Here is a 20,974-nt window from a genome sequence, read left to right on the forward strand (position 1 = left end):
TCCTGTTGGTCTTGGTGCCTTTTTCTGGTTGTTGAAACCTACCAAGGTTAAATGTAGAAGGATAGAAGGAATTCAATTTAAATGACGAAAATGCACAAATCAGATGTTCAGGATTCTGGTTGTCTGAGGGAGTTTCACAGCAAAAGACACTAATGAACCGCCTGCTCTCACATCTTAATGCTTCCTGCAACAAGTTACCGTCTGGTATAAACCAGCAGCTCCTGCAGAGACCAGAGGATCCCTGCCTCTCATCTCTGGAAATCTCCTCTGACCTTAACGACGCGGAAGGCTGCCTGGAGGCGCTGCGGAACGCTCGTTAAACGCACAAGTCCCTGATCACGCAGGACGTTGCGTTGGTCTGACACACGTGTGTGTAATTTAGATGACAGGAGGCGGCTACCCTGCAGGGGAAATGATGATGATGATGAGGATGATGATGGAGAAGCTGGAGGAGGGAAGTTTGTGACGCCTCTCTGTCCGCAGGAAGACTGGATGGACAGGACTCGGGCTTTACGCAGCTTGTTCGTCCTCGTCGTCGTAGCGTGAAGAGAAACGGACCGGATCTGTAAAAAAAATATATATATACTAAAAATAATAATAATCTGCATGGACCAGGGATCAAACGCGCGTCTGACTCTGAAATGTCTCACCGTTGGAAATGCAGCTCCACGCCTGTCTGTTGCTTTTTTTCTTCGCGACAGGTAAGAGAAGCGGCGGCTGTCTGCTTCAGCGCGTCTAACGCGTGTGTCTGCAGCGCTCGCTATGGCCATTTTAGACTAAAACAGCTGGAACAGCCAGAGTCATTTGTAAAACATATTGTTTTTCTTGGTAGCCTGAATATTTATATCTAGTCGTCTATGGTTTGGTCCTGATTCGGCGTAAAGGGGGAAAAGACACAATAAAGGCAATCCAAACCCGAATTTATTATTTCTTAAACAATTCTCTTTACCGTTTTCTATATTTTGTGAAATACCGCTGTACCCAGGGGCTTCACTAAGACTGAAAGGACAGGGTTGGCTTAGCCCTCCAGGGTTCCTGGAAGCCACTAGCCTGCTCAATGGACAGTCTTCAATATATATATCTATGTGGTCAGTTTAAACCACTTTTTGACTTTGTGTTATTTAAATGTCTGCATGGGTAGGAGTTTGTTTGGGGGAAAAAAAAAAGGATGCAAATAATCATGTATTTTTTTAATTCTATTTTATTTTTATTTTTATTTTTTAGGTACCTTTTTTTTCAATTCAAGGGTTTTAAGCGGGGCCTGCCAGACACGTAAAATTGTACACGTACAACTGGGATATTGAATTCTCACAGGACATGTTTGCAAATGTGTGTGTTGTACACATACCACAATAAGTCAATAAAGGAAATAAAGCTAATTGAATCATTTCTGCATGGGTCTGAGCTGGGAAAACACTCTCTCCGCACTGTTTGCGTTTGTAAATAGGTTGGGCAGTAGCCGCCCTTTTCTTTGTTTTTGGTTAATCTCTGATCTTTTTGGTTAACTGCTCAAGCACATGTTGCTGGCTATCATGTTTGAATTTGACTTTAAAATCTGCTTTTTTGCTACATTCACCCTTATGTCCTGCTATGTTTTTATTTATTTTTTTCATATCTGGACCTTAAAAAAGTGATGCAGTACCAATCAGGTTCTAAATATTTATTAGATGTAAACTACAGATCCCACCGTCTTTTTAAATATGTTTTCTACATCCCACAGCTGTTGCCTGGTTCTTAATGTAGCTGCACAGGGGAGCCAACCTAATATGCCACCAGCATCAAATAATAAAAACTTGTATGATTTATTTTAACTCATATACTTGCTTCCTGCGTTGTATTTTTTATTATAAACTATAAATATTGAGGGCTGAGGAACATTTTATGAAAGCTTCAGATTGCCTATGTAGACCTTATGTCCATGATTGTAGACCAAAAACGATCCTATTTACACATATAAAGTCGTATTTATAATCTATCTCGTTATTTCTTAACAGATAAAACTCTGGCCTTGTTGCACCAACCCTGCGGTGGAAACGTCACCTTGGACCAAGAGCCTGAAGGCCACTTCAACCTCACTTTACCTGGACTCTTTAATCACACCGTCAGCCCTATTGGGCAGCTGTACGAGGAAAATGTACCACTTTCAAATTGCTCTTGGGTGTTAGGCATTCCTCTCGGGAGGACGGTACTCTTACAGTTAAAGTGGATAGGAAGTGATTCAAGGATCTCGCTGAGATGTGTTGAGGAATATCAGCTCTCACTGAGCCAAGGGGAAACGGCGTTGCTCTCAGACTGTGAAGAAAACAAGGCCGTCCTCAGCTGGACAGGACCAGGAATTTCCTCAAATTTAATTCAGCTGGCTTATAGAGGTGAGAAAACACATTCCTCGGTTACGGTTTAAACGTACCCTCATGCCTTTACTTATTTAGTTCCCGAGAGTTTAATTTCGTACTAATGAGGTTCGAGGCCTGCTTAGTTACTGGCTTTGCTTACATGAAATGTGTTTCTTGTTTAGAGTAGAGCTGGAGCAGGTTTACTCAGGCTTAATCTGGGTGTGTAAGAAAACATGCAGGGGAAAATGTGTTTAGTCAATGTGTCCGCTGGAAAGTTCTTATCACGCTTTGTTGTGTTGGTGAAATGTTGTGATTTCATCCTCACCCTGTGCTGGCCTCTGTGTTTTTCTGTTTTCTTCCTGGGGATGTAGTTCAGGGAGATGAGAGATATTCCTCGGCGGGCCAGTCAACCTACCAGCAAGCCCAAGACCTTACTGGTTGGACCCAGACTGGAGCTACCTATGAAAGCGTTGCTACAACTCTTCAGGAGGAGGTGAGGGGCACAGAGGAGAGCAGAGGTCATGTCTTGTGGAGTTTTGGCCCTCGGTCTGTGTCTAGCACCTCCTCTCAGGACGAGGAGCTGCTGCAGCCAACCTCGTCCCAGTGGGGACTCCCAGTCGCTGGGAGAACTGATAGGGAAACTCTCCCTCTTCCTGAGGAAAAACGGAACAATGGAGCGGATACATCTGGAGCTGCTCACCTCGCTGACGATCCCGCGGCTGCCATAACACGCCCATATATTCAGCCTGCAGTCAGTACAGACACCAAATCCCAAACAGAAAAGCATGCTGGCTTATACCAAGGGCAAACTGAGACATCCTGGACAGACGCGAAAGTCAGTGTTTCCATTACCACAGATTTACAAAGATCTGCACAGACGTTAACAGAGACAGAGGATCTTGTGACACAGACGGATGAACGTACAGCTATGCAGACAAACCCAAGTCTGTCTAGTTCCAGTGTTAACTCTTCTTTCCCTGCGACGTTGACGTCTGACAGCAATACCTCAGTGGATCCACATAGCGGCGCTGTTGGTCAAGCTCTTGATGAAGCCCAAGCTCGTTCAGGCAGATTTTACCCAGCTCTCACCTCCATAACCACTTCAAAACATTTAAAGTCCTCCATTAAACCTCCACAGTATGACTCAAGCAACACTCAGCCCACTCTGTCTGCACCATCGTCTCCACAGGGCTCCAGCAGGGCTCCTTCACCCACTACCCACGTGGCAGAGATTCCCACTGCTGTGGGTACTGTGGAGGCTGCTTCGCTTCAGCAACGCACAGATCAGAGTGACTCCTCCGCATCTGACATTACCACTCAGAGAGCTGGTAATGTCGGCTCGCCAAAGCTCGAAAATGCAGATGGGTTTCCCACAGCCGCACCTTTCTTAGAGAGTGACACAAGCTCTCATCAAAACATGGAGGACCGGTCACATTCCATGCATTCCTCTTCCACCCTGACACAAACGAGCAGAATAGAGACGCAAACGTCAGTGGGAGATGTGCAAAGAAGTGGGACAAATTCATACATGACCACAAACATGATCCAGACGTTGTTTAACCAGGATGGATCTATTGATACAACCGGAGCAGCCCAGACAATCAAAGTCCACACCTCATTGGCCACACCAGCCATCAGAGAAACGCATATACCGGCATTTACTCAGACATTAAAATCCCCCTTTCATTCACCGACAGTCTCATCAACTCCATCGTACGTGTTCCTAACACAAGCCAGACTTCCAGTTAATACACAGATGACTTTTACTTCATCTACAACCGAATCCCCTGTGGACAAGGCAAGCATGGACCCCAAAACTACATCTGAATCCTCACAAACATCTCGTCTGCCTCTGCCATCCTCTGCAACAGTCTCTCCAGATAAACGCTTCATTAGTACTGCAAATACACCTCTGCTCCTGGGGAAATCAGACGGTGGAGACCTGAAAGGGACCACGTCCTGGCAGTGGTCTACGAGCGGCACAATGAAGCATAATCCTCCAGGTGGGCCTACTCAAGCCTTCCACCCCACCGAACAGAACCATGTTGGTGTCTCATCGTCAGCATTAACCCCTACACCCAACGGGAGTCAGACAAAGAGTCCCATTTACTACATTGTGCCAAACCAGCCTGCTACCATCAGAGGTAGGTGTCGGTCTGTTTGCATCCATACCGTTGCAAACTTTTTTTGAAGTTTTGTCAGTTTCAATTCAGTTTATTTATATAGCGGCACAACCCTTGTCCTCTCAAGGCATTTTACAGAGGCAGTTCAATTGAATCATACAGATAAAGAAAGATGGTTAAAGTTTTCTATCTACGGAATACCAACAGATTGCATCGAGTCATTGACTTGCAGCACTCACTCCTCCTGGATGAGTAGCAATGAGGGTAGCCACAGTGAACAGTCGCTTGTATTGTGTTGAGTTTGCAGCAATCCCTGGTACTCAGCATGCATGTAGCGACAGTGGAAAGGAAAACTCCCCTTTAAAAGGTAGAAACTTCCAGCAGAACCAGGCTCAGTGTGAACGGTCATCTGACACGACTGATTTTTATCAGAACTTTTGCTGCAGCATTTGAAATAAGGCTTTTAACTGTATTCTGTGGACTTTCTGATAGTAAAGAACTACAGAGGTCCAGGTTTAAACTAATAATGCATGACCTAGTTTTTCATTGTCACTTCTGGACAGAATATTTCCAATTTTGGCAATATACCAGAGGTGAAAAAATGAAACCTGTTTAATATGGAATTTAAATGACATGTCTTGGTCAAAAATTATACAAGGAGTTTTTTCCTCTATGATCAGAGGCCAATTAAGCATCAAAAATTATTTTTTTAAAGACTCTGGTACAAAGGTACAACTTTTTCTTGTATGAATTTAAACACAGAAAATTTTAAGTAATCCAGGTTTTTATGTCATTAACACATGCCTGTAGGAAAACGGATTGGATTTGTGGATAAATATAGCAAAGTATCATCAGCTTAACAGTGGACCTTTATCCCATGCTGTCTGATAATTTTCCTAATCAGAAGGATAGATAGATAAAGAGAATTGGGCCAAGGACTGAACCCTATTGTACTCCACAAGCGACCACATAAATTTGAAGATTTATTAACACGAACTGGAATCTGTCAAATACAAGTCCATTACCTGAGGCCATGAGAATATCATTAGTGACTTTTACCAGAGCTGTTTCAGTGCTCTGATAAGCTCTGAAGCCTGACTGAAACTCTTCAAACAGGTCATTACTGTGTAAATGTTCACATACTTGAGTAACAACTATTTTCCTATTTAAAGAATTTTAGATGAGGAAGATTAGAGAGAGGGCTGTTGTTTTGGTCTCTTGTAACCAAGTTTGCCAGACATTTTTTATTAGCTATAATGGATCTGTTTGTGTCTGCTATGGGGATGTTTTGTTCCTGCTTTAACAAACAAAGTTTTTATAATTTCTTTTATATATTTGTTTGATTTATGACCACTGTAAAAAATTATCAGCAGGAGGTTGCATGGTTATCTTTGCTTGATCAGGAGTCATAATTTGTTTTATTTGATACGTCAACTGGCCCAAACAAGAGTCATGACTGGAATCAGTGTTTTTTTATGGAAAATGTTTAACTACAGAGAAACCTAAATATATTGTGGATAATTGCAGAGTTTAAGTATAAAAGAAGGTAGGAAGGGACAAAGTGACTGAATCTCGGCATCAAATTGGAATGTTAAAAAGAGAAGCAGTGGCGTCGGAGGTCACTTCCGGCTTTTCTTTTTTTCTTTCATTTCTTTATTGAATGGCCATCATACTGTGTTGTTATTTACCCATCTGCTTATTCTGTTTAGTGGAGTCAGTTGAGCTTCTACTGCAGATAGTTTTACAAGAGTCTCCCTCTGCTTCGACTGTTGGTCTGGAGGAAGACATGATGGCATGGGTGAGGAAGTGTACAACGAACAATGTAGTTAAAGGCACAAATAAGATTATTTATATGACAAAGTACCTATTTGACTTCTGTTCTTATGCGTTTAACCAATTCTTGCTTCCCCTTTTTTAGTTGGAGACATACCTGCAAAGAGCACCGGGCTTCAGCAAGCTACTGGGAGTCTGGAGCAGGTGAGCATCAGTTAATCTCTTCAAGAGAATACATTTTTATTTTCTTTAGAACAAAAGCAATTCAACAACACTTTAAAAGACTTTCCGAGACCCTGCTAGGACGCAGCGCTTTCACTCCATACCAGGATGATGTAAACATATCTCCTAAAACAGATGAACCATTACAGTTCATTATAACATAACTGTATTCAGTACTAACCAGCAAAAATCTGTATCCTAACTCACACAAAGGTGAGTTCAAGGTGCTATACAGTATGCCCCTCTCACATAACTTAAAGACATCATGTTATATGTGCCTCGTCTTGCTTAGTTTTGCTAATGCCTATTTTATATTGATTATTTTGAGTAATCCCATATTCCTGGCATAGGATCCATGTTTTCCCTGTGAATGCGTGGGTTCTCTCTGGGTCCTCAGACTTTCTCCCACATGATTGTTGGTTTAACTGGCTACCCTAAACTCTGTCCTGTGACTCTTTGTGTTGCCTTTTCATGGACTAGCAACCAGTCCAGGTTGTTCCCCAACTCTCATCCAATGACTGCTGGAGTTGTGCCCCCATTACTAATGCTACCATATTAAGCAGTTAATGCTACCGCAAAGACTGACTCTTCTGTTTTTTTGTTTTGTTTTTTTGCTTTTCTCCCAGCGGCAATGCAGTGCAGACCCTTGTTGTGTTTAAAACAAGCGATGCTCTGCAGTGGCTGAGTGTGAGTGGACCCACATCACTGCTGGAACGAACAGGCCTCGCTCAAGCTGTTCACCAGGGGAAGATGTTCAGATCATCTAGGATCACCAACATCACTGTTGGAGGTGAGGCCCGGTTTGAAAACAGAGCAATCACTGAGTTTTCCTCCACACGTAGTTTTCTCTCCAAAAGTTTGGAGAACTTCAATTTCTAACTTTCTGAGAGAGTTCACCACATACTGGCAATTTGTGTAAATTCAGTTGGTCTGCATGAGGCCTTTCTTTCTAGTGGTTCATTACTGCTGTGGATGCTAATAAACGGTGTCGTGTGTTGGTGTCTATTTATAAGTTGTCTTTTTAGATGCCTGTCATAACATCTCCTAATTTCCTGCCACTCCTGCTTAATGAGCTGTACTGTTCTTTTTTTTTTTTTTTTTCTTGTGATACTTTCAGCCATCATGCCGTCAGACATATTTATAAGATGACTTCAACTAGAGTATCATTGAGGCGCATTGTTGTCCCATTGTGTCACGATGATGAACAAAGCTCAAGTGTTCCTGTCATTTCCGATCGCCACGCCTCACTGAGCATCATTTGCACTTTCTATTTGGATATTTTATTGTGCTACTTTTCAATCTGTATAATGCTTTTTAATTTAATTTTATGCTTCATATTAGAATAATGTACATTGTTGTACTTTTTAATAGACTGGATTTATTAAACTTAACCACATCTTCAAAGACAGGGAGGGTTGACAAAATGTACACAGTAAACAAAAGTTTAAAATGTCTAAACTGTGAGAGACTGCTTTTATTATGTTTTGATATTTTAAGGTAAAAACTAAAACACAATTTATATGTAAAAGGTAAACACCCATTGGACGCAAATCCTTTAGTGCAGGCTGATACAGTCATCCAATAATGGCATCAAACAATCACCAGTAATATCTTTGGGTATTTGTTGTTGGGACCATATTTCATTGTTATGTAGTTTTTTTTTTCATTATTATTATTTGTATTATTATCCATGTGCCTGCACAGTGGAGTAGAGTGAGAAGAAAGAGACATTTTCTTTCAAGGAAAAATTCCAGGCCTGACTAAAAACACACAAATTATTTTAGGGAAAATGTGCTTTGGTCTATAGTGTCTGATGTAAACCGAACTGGAACATTTGGGCCACAAGTACAAAAGGTCAGTTTAGGAGAAAAACCTCACTAGAGATCTACCAGATTAACACCTCAGTAAAACTTAGTAGTGGCAGCATTGTGCTCTGGGGTTACTTTTCCTGGTGTAGAGCTGTGTTTTTGTCTATATGGATGAAAGTGCGAGCAGTCCCAAACACCAGCCAGCTCTGACCCAGGCAGCTGACTAACAAGCAGAGGTGGTGGATAAGGAGGGAATTCAGTTTTCAGCATCAAGAGTCAAAATCAACAAAAATCTGGCTTCACCAGACGAAAATCTTCTAGAATAGTCGAACCAAGGTCCAAAACTAAAAACAGAAAACTAGAAGAGTCAACTGAAGAGGGCTAGGAAAAATTTGATAGATTTGGAGAACTTTTGCAGTTGAGAGGCTAAATGTTGCTAAGATGTAGCATGTTGATGGACACCATCCAAAGAAAACTGAATGGTGAAATTAAATCAAAAGATATTTTGTCAAATTATGAGTTAAAGAGTGTGTGCACTTATGCAACCTGGTTTTCAATTACATTGTACGAGGTATACATCAAATATAAAGGTGAAAAAAAGCTCAAAATGTTTTTTTTTTCTTAAGTCTAAAAACCTCAAACAGGCGTTTGAGCCACTGCCACTAAAGACCAAACTGTTTTTGGCACATTAGAAAAAAAGGTGTCAGGCCCACCTCAAACTATTCAATTGGGTTAACTATTGGTATTAATTGAATCGGCTTACAGACGGGGGGGGCTAAATTTGAAAACACAGCAATGCTTTTGTTTGAGGCTTTGAGAAGTATGCTGAGGTACAAATGTATTAACCCCACAGGTTTTTTCTGTTCATTTCAGGGCTGCAGGGTGATGTGTGCGAATGGCTGTTGCAGTGCCCCTCTGGGTACAAATGTGTCCCCCAGCCCAGCTCCACCAACTACAGCTGCTCCTCTGTCTGCCGCTTTGACTACTGCCACCACCACGGCATCTGCACGCACCATCCAGGCCAACTTCCACTCTGCCGGTACCCACAGCCCCATTAAAAACAGCTTCCATTGGGTCATCAGAAAATATTCCCATGGCCTGAGTGAGGTTCTTTTTTCTTTAGTTGTCTTGTAGGTGATGACTTCTGGTTCATGGGTCAGAGATGTGACATGAGGATGACTCGAGCTCGACTCATAGGCGCATGCCTCGCCATCTTACTCATCATAGCGATGGTTATTGGCGTTTTGGCTTTTCTGGCTGTGCGACGTTATCGGACCATTCTGATCCAGGCCAAAGTGGACCAGACCCGCAGCAGGTACTCGGGCACCAGTAACACACTTTACATCCTATAATCTACACTAATATGTCGGAGCTTGAAGGAGGCTTTAATGCTGTATGTTTGTCATTAAATAAATGAAAAAGGCCTCTTGCATCTTGAGAATCCTGCTAGTAGGCACACTAAAAACCTTCACACACACACACACGTTCAAAACATATCTCAGAAAAATTATTCATACCCTTTATTTACCCCCCCCCCCCCCCCCCCCCCCCCATATCCTTTTACGCTACAACCACAAGCTTTGTACTTTATGTGGGTTTGATGTGTCGGACCAATAAAATGTTGCATATAATTGAAGGGGGAGGAAATTTATGTAGTTTTTTTTTATGTCTTTATAAATTTGATGCATCTACATTAGAAACTAATATTTGTTTGCAAGGATGATTTGATACAAATAATAATTTATCCAAACACTTAGTAATTTAAGAGCATTTTTTACAGTAATTGTAAACCAAGATGTCCAGTAGGTGTCGCCATCAAACTGCTAACAGAGGAGATCCGAAGGAAATTGTCTGTTTCAAATATTTTATTGTGACCTTTGATGAATTTTGAATTTAATATATTAATAAAAATAGAATATTTTATTTGAAGTCAGGTAGAAGAAGTGTTACATATATTTCATCAGTTCCTTAAATATTTGACATTTATACAAGAACATCTACAGCAAATTTGGAAGTTTCTTTCTTTATTATATTGACTTCTAGATGGTAAAATGGGCTATTTAACTTTTTATTAAAACATTAATAGTTCTCATTTTTGTTTTGTTGGGGTTTTTTTAAGAAAAAAAACTGTACATTTACACCTGTTGCCTGTGCAAATCAAGACTTATCTAAAAAGTAGTTGTCTTCATACACACTTAAAGGAAAAGCTAAAGGCAGCTTCCAACCTGCTAAGATTAGACTAACTACTTAGACAAGGGTGGGGGTAGCATATAATTCCTCTTATTGTGATTAGCTAGATTTTATTGTGGGATTTAATTCTCAAAGCCCTAAAGTCTTGTGAGAGTTAATCCAGATAACCCCTCTCAAAATCTGAAGTAATTGGCCTTTTAATGCTAGAGTTTTAGGACCAAATTTGAAGAATGATTACTTTTGGATTGTTACAAGAAATTAAATTTGTCTTAATTACTTTAATCATGGCTAGTACCAGTGTAAACCCAATACATCCATCATTCTCTAGGTCAGAAGCGGAGAGGCTTAGAAATGTTTGGAAATCATATGCATGCACCCTGATTGCATGGCTCTGGCCAAGCTTAGTATGTCATTACAGCTAATATATTGAAATAATAATAATGATAATAAAGCATATTGATATTCTTTCAGTAAACTACTCAAGTTTATTTTGAGAACTGCATGTCTGCATTATCAGATGAAGCCACCAGATGTCAAGGATGTTTTTAATCCTTATACGCATAAAATATTGTATGGTTGGATTTTATTTATTTAATTTAATCTCCAGCAATTCAAGAAGCATCTAAAATCTCACCCCCTCAGAGATTGCTACCATGGGCAGAGAGCCATATCAAAATTCATTGCTGTATATTCTATAGCCACTTAATCCTCTTTGGGGCTAAGATGAGGTGGGGTATATAACCCGGAACACAAGGCTAGAGCCAATTTAGAGCAAGTCATTAATATAACGTGTTATTTAACCGTGGGAGGAAGCTGAACCGCCTAGAGAAAAGCCACACATGGCCTTCGGAGAGCATGCAAACTGTAAATAGAAGGGCCCCAGTTGTGATGTGGCACTAGGATCATGATGCTGTGAAACAACAGTGCTAATCACCAAATCTAATTACTTTGCTATTTAGTATTTAGATTAGTGTCTGTACTGCACTAACTTTGAAAAGCTGACTTTTTGAAGACCTGGTTCTGGCTGAGTTAAAATGAGACATTCAAAATGGTGAAATTAAAACAATTAAAATAGAAAAAAATACAATGGAAAAAAAATGTCTTTGCTCCTGCGACCATTGTACTCATAAGAGTAACGTTGCATCCTGTGATGTCTGAGCTTTCATGGTTTGTGTGTGCAGCTATCGCAGGTTCAACCATTTTGATGAACTGTCGGGTCGCTTCTGGCTGCGTTCCTGGGCGGGTTCTGCGGATTCTCTGGACAACCCTGCCTTCATGCGCTCTGACGAGCTGCTGCATCTGCGGGCGCTTGACCGCCCTTGCTGTTACCACGACGACACCCTGTCGCTGCCTTCCACCTGCCCGAGTCATGGAACACGCATCAACACGATTTACCCCCACAGGTGAATGCATACACATGCAAAATCCTCCAGAATGAATCTAAATTGTTCACACACCAGTGAAATGTCAAGTTTCTGTGATATTGGGAAAAATGAGATTGTAATAAATCATTTTCAATTTTTCCATATTAAATGTAACACAACTGGTCAATTTCACCTTAAAAAACAAATCTGTTAGCAACTAGGACCAGGGTATTGCATCTGTTAAAAGATGCAACACCCTTGTAGCATAAGTGTGCAAATATCAAACTAATACTTTAAAGGAGTATTGCACAAGTTAAAATCGTGTGTGTATATAAATAAATAAAAATGTATTATTTCTTCCCATACATGCCCAGTGTGTAAAATGAGTTGCCCTCCATTTACTGCCGTTGCCCTTTAGAAGCTTTATTAGTCAGTTCATGAGGGAGTGATTTGGGTCGTATTCTCTGGGAATGCATGTCTAACTTTAATATTTATATCTTTGTTACATCAGAATACATCACGTCTCTAAACAAAAGGCCTGTGCAGTTGCAGCCGCAGATGCTTTACCTTTTCCATGTGCGTGCACAGCACTGGTGTCATTTCAATTTGTCGCCAACAGGGGCACACTTCTGCAAAAACTCTGAAACTTGCACTACGCTCCTTTAATCCACCTTTTGATTTTACTTGATTTACTTTGATGTACTTTAATTTAGTTTCATGTAAAAGTTTTTTTTTTTTGCCATTAAAAGCATCCAGCCTGACTAAAATCTCCCTAAATCTTGTGCTACAAAGTGTTATAGTCTACTCAAAACTAGAGTTAAACTTTTAAGTCACAGTTCTCAAAGGTATGTATGTTTTGATATGTTTGGCTAAAAGAAAAACAAGACAAAAGTACAAAACAAAAAAACATGTATAACTAAAAGAACACCATAGCAGTTAAACATGGCATTGGCAGAAAGTTATGGGGTTAACTTTCTTAATTTAGAACTGATTTTTGTTTTGTTTTTTTCAAGGTGGATGATAATCTAAATTGTTCTAGATAGCAGCCTGTTTACTCTAAACCATCAGGTGTCTGGTAGAAAGATGAAAATGAGGAGGGATTGAAGTTTTCAGCATCTCTCTAAATTCAAACTCACAGGTCAACCAAATGATGTCAAAATATGATTGAAAATCATGGCCTGTAAGGGGCTGTTAACTGAGAAGACTTGGCAAATGGACTGAATGCTGTAGCCGACTTTGTAGCTGAAGGTTTTTGCAGCTCTTTTAATGTATTATAATGCTTCCCCTAAAAAGATTAGTTTTTCAGTTGTACTGTAGAGGACAAATGCCTTTACACCACAAAAATCTGTCATTTTAATAGAGGTGCATGCATCAATTATATCCGCTAGACAACATCTGTGTTTGACAGAATATGGAACTGTGGATGGGTTATGCTTAGGAGAAACGTGTCATGCAGGTTTTCCTCATTAACCATTTCTTTATGTTCCACCATCCTCAGAACCTGCATCTAGTTTAGAGAGGAAGTATTCCAACCAACAGATGGCTTTTAGCATACAGTGTACATTATTTAACACTTCAAAGACACACTAAACGGATAATGTGGGTATTATGCACTCACGATGGCTTCATTTTCAATAGTGAGTCATACTGTAGTTAAGCAAATTAGTAGATCAACAAAACAAGCAAATGAAAGACATACAGAACATGGACAAAAGTGGGTTTTACTGTAGGAGTAGATAGAATGAGTTTAAAGCATATTCAGTTAACATACGTTTTAATTATTGGGATTTCTTTTGAAAGTGTGGCTGTTGGTTTAAAAACTTTTTTTTTTGGAAGAACAGTAGGCAGAAATATAGTTGTATAATTTATCCTCCCACAAACGTTTCACCTGTTTCACAAGCAGTTTGATGCGCGTTGGGTCATTGCACTGTAAAAACACTAATCTGTGCCAAATCTGTGCTCTCCAATCAGTGCCAAAGTTGAACGCATGACTAATGGCTTGATTTTTGAAGAATTAACAGTTCTGATTCAACAGAGCAAAGCAAGCAAGAGCAACATGATTCCATCTTAATGAGGAAACACAGGTGTAGATTTGAGCTCAGAATCAGTTTAAAGGGAGATGCAAAGTATATTTTAAGAAACTTTGAATCAATACAAGTCAGCAATGTATATTTATACTTTTGTTGGGGTAGTGCAGCATGTTTTGAAACAAAATTCTTTAGATTTTATCTGTTTATGAAAGACTAAGAGAAATTTAACAAAATGGAAAACATTAGTTGGATATTGCTGACTTTATAAAGCAGTTAGGCTATTGGTTATGTTAGCATTTTAAATGTACCTCCTATGCTAGAACTTAGGGGACATTAACCCAAATATTGGATGCCTCTCTTCACATTTTATACGTTTTTAAATTTCAACCAGTTTTACATTCTGCAAACCTAATGACAAATAATACTTTTCCCTACCTGCTGTAGAAAAGTACAAGAAGACAAAATCCTCTTTAGCTTGCGCTCATGTTCCTCTATGTGCAGACCAGTTACACATTCAGTATGTAGACAATGTGCTCACTGTTCTAAAACATAGAATGATAAGAACAGACTATTTATTTGAATGGCAGTGCGTCGAGTAATTTTAACATCTTGTAGAAAGTCTGTGAAAATAACAGTGCTCATCAGCTGCCTGGAAACTTTATATGCCATCTGGAGCATAAATATCATGGCAATCTAATCACATGCCTTCCTACTTAAGGGGAAGCTAGTGCAGATGACACCAGATTAAAAATACAAAGCTAGAAGAAACTCATGTCACAAAAAAAGTAACGATAACCAGAAATCTCCTAAAGGGGCAAGATCAGTGGCGTCTCTGCATGTGGGGCCAGGCCCCACCAGATGTCGCTGTGGAGCTCTGTGTTGGCAATAATCAGTGGGACAGGATTATTGTAAAAAAGTTATATTGTAAAAAAAAGACAGATTCCCTTACCAATTAAATTATCTTAGAAACATTTGTGTCTCTCTAAGTCTGCCAGAAAGCTGACAAGCTCAGTAGGCTAAATCTTCTTGAGGCACCTTTAAACTGGCGCTGGTCCACCAACGTTTGTTTAAATAACAAACGTCTGAAATCGCAATGCGCATGCCCGACACGCTCTCAGTAGACAGCGTGGGACACAAATCCTCTGGCCCCGTGCTCAGATCATCCAATCAAAATACTGAATTGCAAGTGACGTTTATGTTCTGCCGGGCAGTGTGCAACCATCCAAGCAAGGCAAATTTATTTGCATAGCACATTTCAGTACAAGGACAATGCAAAGTGCTTTGTATGATTACATCATTGGAAAATAAAAACAGAATAAAAGCAAGGAAAAAACACAGTTGAAACTAAATGTAGGAAAATTTTAAGAAAATTGGAAAATGGAAACTGAAAGCAAATATTAAACTAGTGTCGGTTTCCTTGCTAGCTTGTTGAATAATTGATGTGAATCTTTTCTCTTCAAGAAATGAACAATATGCGAGAGCCTTTATTTATAATTTTGTCTAAAAATCAAATGACATTTAGATTAAATAAAAGGGATTTTCTAGTATGTTGGTTTCTGTTTAATGTATCTGTTTAATTTACAATAGATCAAAGTCAGGTTGTATGCATCACCACAAATGTGTTGCTGCTGATAGGTGTTGGGTTTTGGTGTCCCACTTAACTTTTCATGCTAGGGACGCTACTGGTCAAGATGATGCATTTTCAGCCATTAATTCTGCATTCATGTTTATTTTAAATCAGCTGTTTCATTAGTTACAGAAATATTGACTGGAAGGTTTTGCCAAACAAATGAATACCTCGTTATTAGCGCGATTAAAAAAAGTCTCTAAGCATAAAGGTTGTTGACAGAAAAATGTATTTAGGAATTATCATTAACCTGCCTTGAAATCCCAGGTGATAAACTGCAGTTGTAGTCTTTCCACTCACTTGTACCTTGACCTTAGGTCGCACTGCTCAGGTCCCCATAGTTTGGTGTGTGTAAATAATCCAATGGCTCTGTGTTCGCCCCGCAGCTCCCAGTACGGCTGGAGGGGCAGTGGGATAAGTGTGGGGGACGGTGTGTTGGACTCGGGGAAGGCCAGTGACCTGTCTGTGTGCAGCTGGCCTGTGGAACCCATTCACTGGACTCCGTTCCCACTTCTGCAGCAGCTGGCATCCCACAGGACTCCTGCAGTGAGTGTTTGACTGTGGATGAAGGCTGTGGGAAAGAGTTTGGTGTAGGGGAAGGTCTGGTTTTATGATGCCTTTTCTCCTGTTATAACAGGTCAGGGTGTCACGACCCCGGTCCTACTGTGAAGGCATGGAGCTGGTAGACCTGGGAAAGAGTTGGACTGCTTGACCACCATGAAGAACAAGGAAACCTGTTGCATTATTTTTATGTTACGCTTAAATGTTTTGCTAATAAAAAAAAGTAAGGAAATGAATGAAAGTGTTTCTGTTTTTCTAAAGAGAACAACAAATATTCTGTGTATCATCTCAACTTAGATCATCAGTCTAATAGTGGGGCTGTTAAAGGTTTATCTGAATGTTGGAATGGAGGGGGGGGGGGGCTTAAAGAGCAGAAAAGAAAATGTAGCACCAGCTAAGACAAAAGATGGTTGTGATCCAGGGATCAATTTACCTTTCAACACTCCTCCTCCCAGAGATGACCGGACAGATGCACTGCTGTTTTTTTGGGGTTTTTTTTTTCGTTTATCTTTTTCTCTTTGTTTCATGTCTGTCATTTTGCCAAATATGACCGCTTTTTACAAGCAGGCAATTCAATTTTATTTATATAGCGCCAATTCATTAAACATGTCATCTCAAGGCACTTTCCAAAGTCAAATTCAATCAGATTATACAGATTGGTCAAAAAATTTCCTATATAAGGGAACCCAGTAGACAAGCAGCATTCACTCCTGGAGAAGCGTAGAGCCACAGGGAGAGTGGTCTGCATTGTACATGGCTTTGCAGCAATCCCTCATACTGAGCAAGCATGAAGCGACAGTGAAAAGAAAAACTCCCCTTTAACGGGAAGGAAAAACCTCCACCAGAACCAGGCTCAGTATGAACGGTCATCTGCCTCAACTGAGTGGGGGCTAGAGAAGACCCCCAATCGGTTCCAATAAAACGCTGACAGGTGAGTGCACATTGATATCATATAGACAAAGGTAGTAAATTGACTGGCGAGTAAACATAAAAATAAGCAAATCAAAATGAGGAGCTCAATAAGATGATTCAAAACATCTTTATGTTGTCAATAAATTTTTACTTTTTATCATAATGAGACACTCATTTCTCTCCTTTGATCACTGGGAGTGTGTGTTGTTGTTTTTTTCTGTCACAATCAACCAATCACAGCTCTTAAAAGACAGTCACACCTACCAGCTGCCCATCTCCTTAATCAGTCGCTCACACCAACTGTATGAATCACTCTTAAGCTAAGACTCCTCCCTTTTTTTTTTTTTTTTTTTTAGGAGTCAGCACACAGCTCCAGTTATGACTAAAAACCACTGATCAGGCCCAAAATCTGAGTGTAGTGATGGTCTCATTCCTGAACCTTTAGAGGCATATAAGGACAATTACAAAGTCGGCATATCACCTAAAGAATATTTGTTAGATTAAATGATTGTCCCAGCAGGATCTTGGGGATAAAAACTCATCCATGCATTTATCTTTAGTCGAATGAATTACTGCAACAGTGTCTTCACAGATCTGTCAATAATGTCGATCAGGCAGCTGCAGTTGATCCAGAACCTCGCTGCCCGTGTCCTGATTAAAGCTAAGAAAGTAGAGTTCTGAAGTCCTTACACTGCCTCCCTGTATCTTAGAGAATAGACTTTAAAATACTTCTGTTAGTCTATCAATCACTGAATAGCTTAGCACCTGAACACCTCAGACTTGATAGTGTTTCAACCACCTGGACCACTCCTCTGGTTTGCACACCCAGAACCAGGTCAAACCTGCAAAGCAGCTCCCATGTATCACGCCCACCCTCATGTTTAAATGCTTTTTTTTTTTCTAAAATGCTTATGGTTTTAAGACAAATGTAACAGGATCCAAACCTTCCAAAAAGTTTTATCTCATCAGTCTGCAGAATATTTCTTTGGGATCTGCTTTTTTTGCCCAGTTTCTTATTGCTGAATCAGGAATCCTGACCTTGACTGAGAGAAGTTAGGCCTACACAGCTCTGAATGTTGTTCTGGGTGCTTTCGTAATCTCCTCCATAGATACAGTAAATCCAGATTTACTCTTTCCGGTGATTTTTTTTTTTTTTTTCCTCATCTGTTGTTTGAATGTTTTGAAGCTTTCCATTGCTTTGTACCCTTAATAAATTAAACAAGTATTTAAAAACAATTTTTTGTATTTACTTGGGTTGTATTTTTCTGCCTAAATTAATTTAATGAGCTTAAATATTTCAGTTTGAAGGCTTCCAGGAGGGAGCAGGATCACGTATTTTGAATATGACGGAGCTCCTCACTCCTACATCTAAAGCTGAGCCAAGCCACCCTGTGGCAGAAGGTTATTCCATCTACTTTGTTTTTTTTGTTTTTTCAGTCATGATTCATATATTATGTCCATAGGTGAGGTTTTTAATGCAGATGGACCGATAAACTCCAGTTTAGCTTTTTATGATGATGCGGAGCAACTCCCCTGTTAATATGAGCCACTGCCCAGTCTGTTCCTTCCTGTTTCATCCTACCATCGCTCATGAGCAACACAGCAAAATCTCAGATGTAGCAAACTTCATGCCTTGTGGGTTTTTCTTTCATCAGAAAACAAAGCAGGCATCAGAGAATGAGTCAGTGTTTCAGGAACACCTGGAGGCAACCTTGTTTTTTTCCACATTTTACAATCATCACAACAAGGACAATGATTACGCAATGTCCCTAAACACTTCCTGCCCCTTTGGTGCATTAACAGTAGCATTATTCTTTTAAGGTATTGTGTTCTTCATGAATTATAGTTGCTTTACCACCTACACAAAGTAAGCAAGTATACTTTAAGCCTTCTGCTTCTAATTGGACTGTCTGTAGATATAAAAGAAATCTAAATAAGTACTGAAAGGAGTAATCTTGCCAGATAGAGACATGTTCCTATATTCTGACCTTTACGACAGAGGAGAAAAAAATGTCTGCTTCCAAGATTTCAAGAATTCAGAGACAGCCACTGTTCAAGCTGAGGTTTGTGGCGATTTGCTTACAATGCTTCCTTTTTACGTGGACCTTGATCAGCAAACGGCTTAAAACAGAACTGCAGTGGAGGCAGAGACATTTTGGAGGACATTGAACTTTGGTCTTTAAAAAAATTCTTCCATTTTAGTCAGTCATAAATAAATAAAATGTCGGAAATAGCCTTTTGCTGTTCCCACTTCCAGTGCAGAATGTACACGACAATTCATGGATTTTTTTTTAATTAGTTTTATGTATTATTGTAATTATTTCAGAAACTCAATTTGAAGTTTTCATGAGGTGAAGGCCTTATAATAAAAATAATCATAAATAAATGCTTGGAATATTAGTACATCTAAAAAAAAATTTATATTGCGTCCAAGTGCAATATGTTTTGCCAGTCGTCTCAGAAAGTGAAACTCAATATAAAGAATCATCACTCATAGAGTGATATATCCCAAGTCATAATTTTGATGATTATGGCTTATAATTAAAGCCCAAAAAATTATGAAAAAGTTAATTATTTGAAATTCCTGGTGTCACACCCTAATCCGCTAATTAACTCAAACACCTGCAAACGTTTCCTGAACCTTAAGGGTCTCTCACTTTGGGTCAGTAGGCGACACAGTCATGAGGAATAATGCTGACTGGAAAGATTTCCAGAAGACAGTCGCCTTCATCCTTTATAAGGAGTGGAAGCCCCCAAAGATCATTGCTGAAGAAGCTGCTTGCTCACAGACTTTTGTATCCTAGCATATTAACAGAACATTAAGTGGAAGGAAAAGGTGTCCCAGCAACAGGGCTAACAACTTCACATGGAGAGGACTGATGCTGGAGTCGGTGCATCAAGAGCCACGTTCCTGTTCTTGATACTAGACATGGGCAACAAATGTTGCATTCCTCTTGTCAAGCCACTCCTGAACCAGAGACATCAGAAGCGTCTCAGCAGAGCTAAGGAGAAAATGAACTGAACTGTTGCTCAATAGTCTAAAGTCATGCTTTCAGATTAAAGTAAATTCTGCAATTATTCTGGAAATCAAAGTGCCAGAGTCTGGAGGAAGAGTGAAGAGGCACAGAATCCATGTTGCTTAAAATCCAGTGTGACGTTTCCACAGTCGCTGATGGTTTGGGGGGGGGCATGTCGTCTGCTGGCGTTGGTCCACCGTGTTTTCTGAAGCCCACAGTCAATGCAGCGTCTACCAGGAAATTCTAGAGCACTTCATGCCTCCCTCTGCAGACAGGCGGTATGGAGATGCTGATTTGATCTTCCAGCAGGACTTGGTACCTGCCCACACTGCCAAAAGTACCAAAAGTAGGTTCAATGACCATGGTGTTCCTGCTTCTGATTGGCCAGCAAACTCCCCTGACCTGAGCCCCATAACAAAAAATCTCTGGGCTGTTGTCAAGCGGAAGATGAGACACCAGAAACAAAAGGCAGATGACCTGAAGGCAGCTGTAAAAGCAATCTGGGCTTCTGTGAAACCTACGCAGAGCCACAGGCTGATCGCCTCTATGCTACGGTGCATTAATGCGCTGATTCATGCAAGAGGAGCCCCCACCAAGTAATGAGTGCACAGAAATGGACATACTGTTCAGAAGCCTGACATTTGTGCTTAAAACATCCTTTATTGATTGGTCTAATGTGATATTCTCATTTTCTGAATGTTGGGATCCCCAGAATGAGTTGAAGGATGTCGCTGGGGAGACGGATGTCTGGGTTTCCCTCCTAGAAACTGTTGCCCCTGCAACCCAATCTCGGATTCTCGACCAGCGGAAGACGGATGAATGTTATTGAATTACTGTTTTCTACAAATGCTTACAAATACACACTGACAAATCTAGTTGGTTGTGTCTAAAGCTTAAGTCAATAAGAACAATATTATTAGAAAATGTCTTATTTATTGTAGTAGTTTAATTAATTGACTTAAAAATTGTCAAAATAACTTGTTAGAATTTACATTATTTTATGTTACATTTAAA

General features: G+C 40.1%; 1 protein-coding gene across 1 annotated transcript; it reads left to right on the forward strand.

Annotated features, from left to right (window-relative positions):
* The first annotated feature begins 306 nt into the window (after positions 1–306).
* si:ch211-14k19.8 (flocculation protein FLO11) lies at positions 307–16,267 on the forward strand. Its single transcript, XM_012882474.3, has 11 exons — positions 307–701; positions 1,995–2,369; positions 2,705–4,477; positions 6,166–6,254; positions 6,375–6,433; positions 7,078–7,241; positions 9,133–9,298; positions 9,383–9,574; positions 11,631–11,852; positions 15,857–16,016; positions 16,108–16,267. The coding sequence occupies exons 1-11, from the start codon at positions 659–661 to the stop codon at positions 16,180–16,182; spliced, it is 3,318 nt and encodes a 1,105-aa protein (XP_012737928.2). The 5' UTR covers positions 307–658; the 3' UTR covers positions 16,183–16,267.
* Positions 16,268–20,974: the final 4,707 nt, after the last annotated feature.

This window comes from Fundulus heteroclitus, chromosome 5 (assembly GCF_011125445.2).
Source record: "Fundulus heteroclitus isolate FHET01 chromosome 5, MU-UCD_Fhet_4.1, whole genome shotgun sequence".
Taxonomy (NCBI): domain Eukaryota; kingdom Metazoa; phylum Chordata; class Actinopteri; order Cyprinodontiformes; family Fundulidae; genus Fundulus; species Fundulus heteroclitus.

Bases quoted from the DNA above. Each gene is read 5' to 3' on its own strand.
- si:ch211-14k19.8 (XM_012882474.3), top strand. From the start codon at position 659: ATGCAGCTCCACGCCTGTCTGTTGCTTTTTTTCTTCGCGACAG. The intron at 7,242-9,132 runs GTGAGGCCCGGT...TGTTCATTTCAG, and splicing joins CACCAACATCACTGTTGGAG to GGCTGCAGGGTGATGTGTGC. The intron at 9,575-11,630 runs GTACTCGGGCAC...TTGTGTGTGCAG, and splicing joins GTGGACCAGACCCGCAGCAG to CTATCGCAGGTTCAACCATT.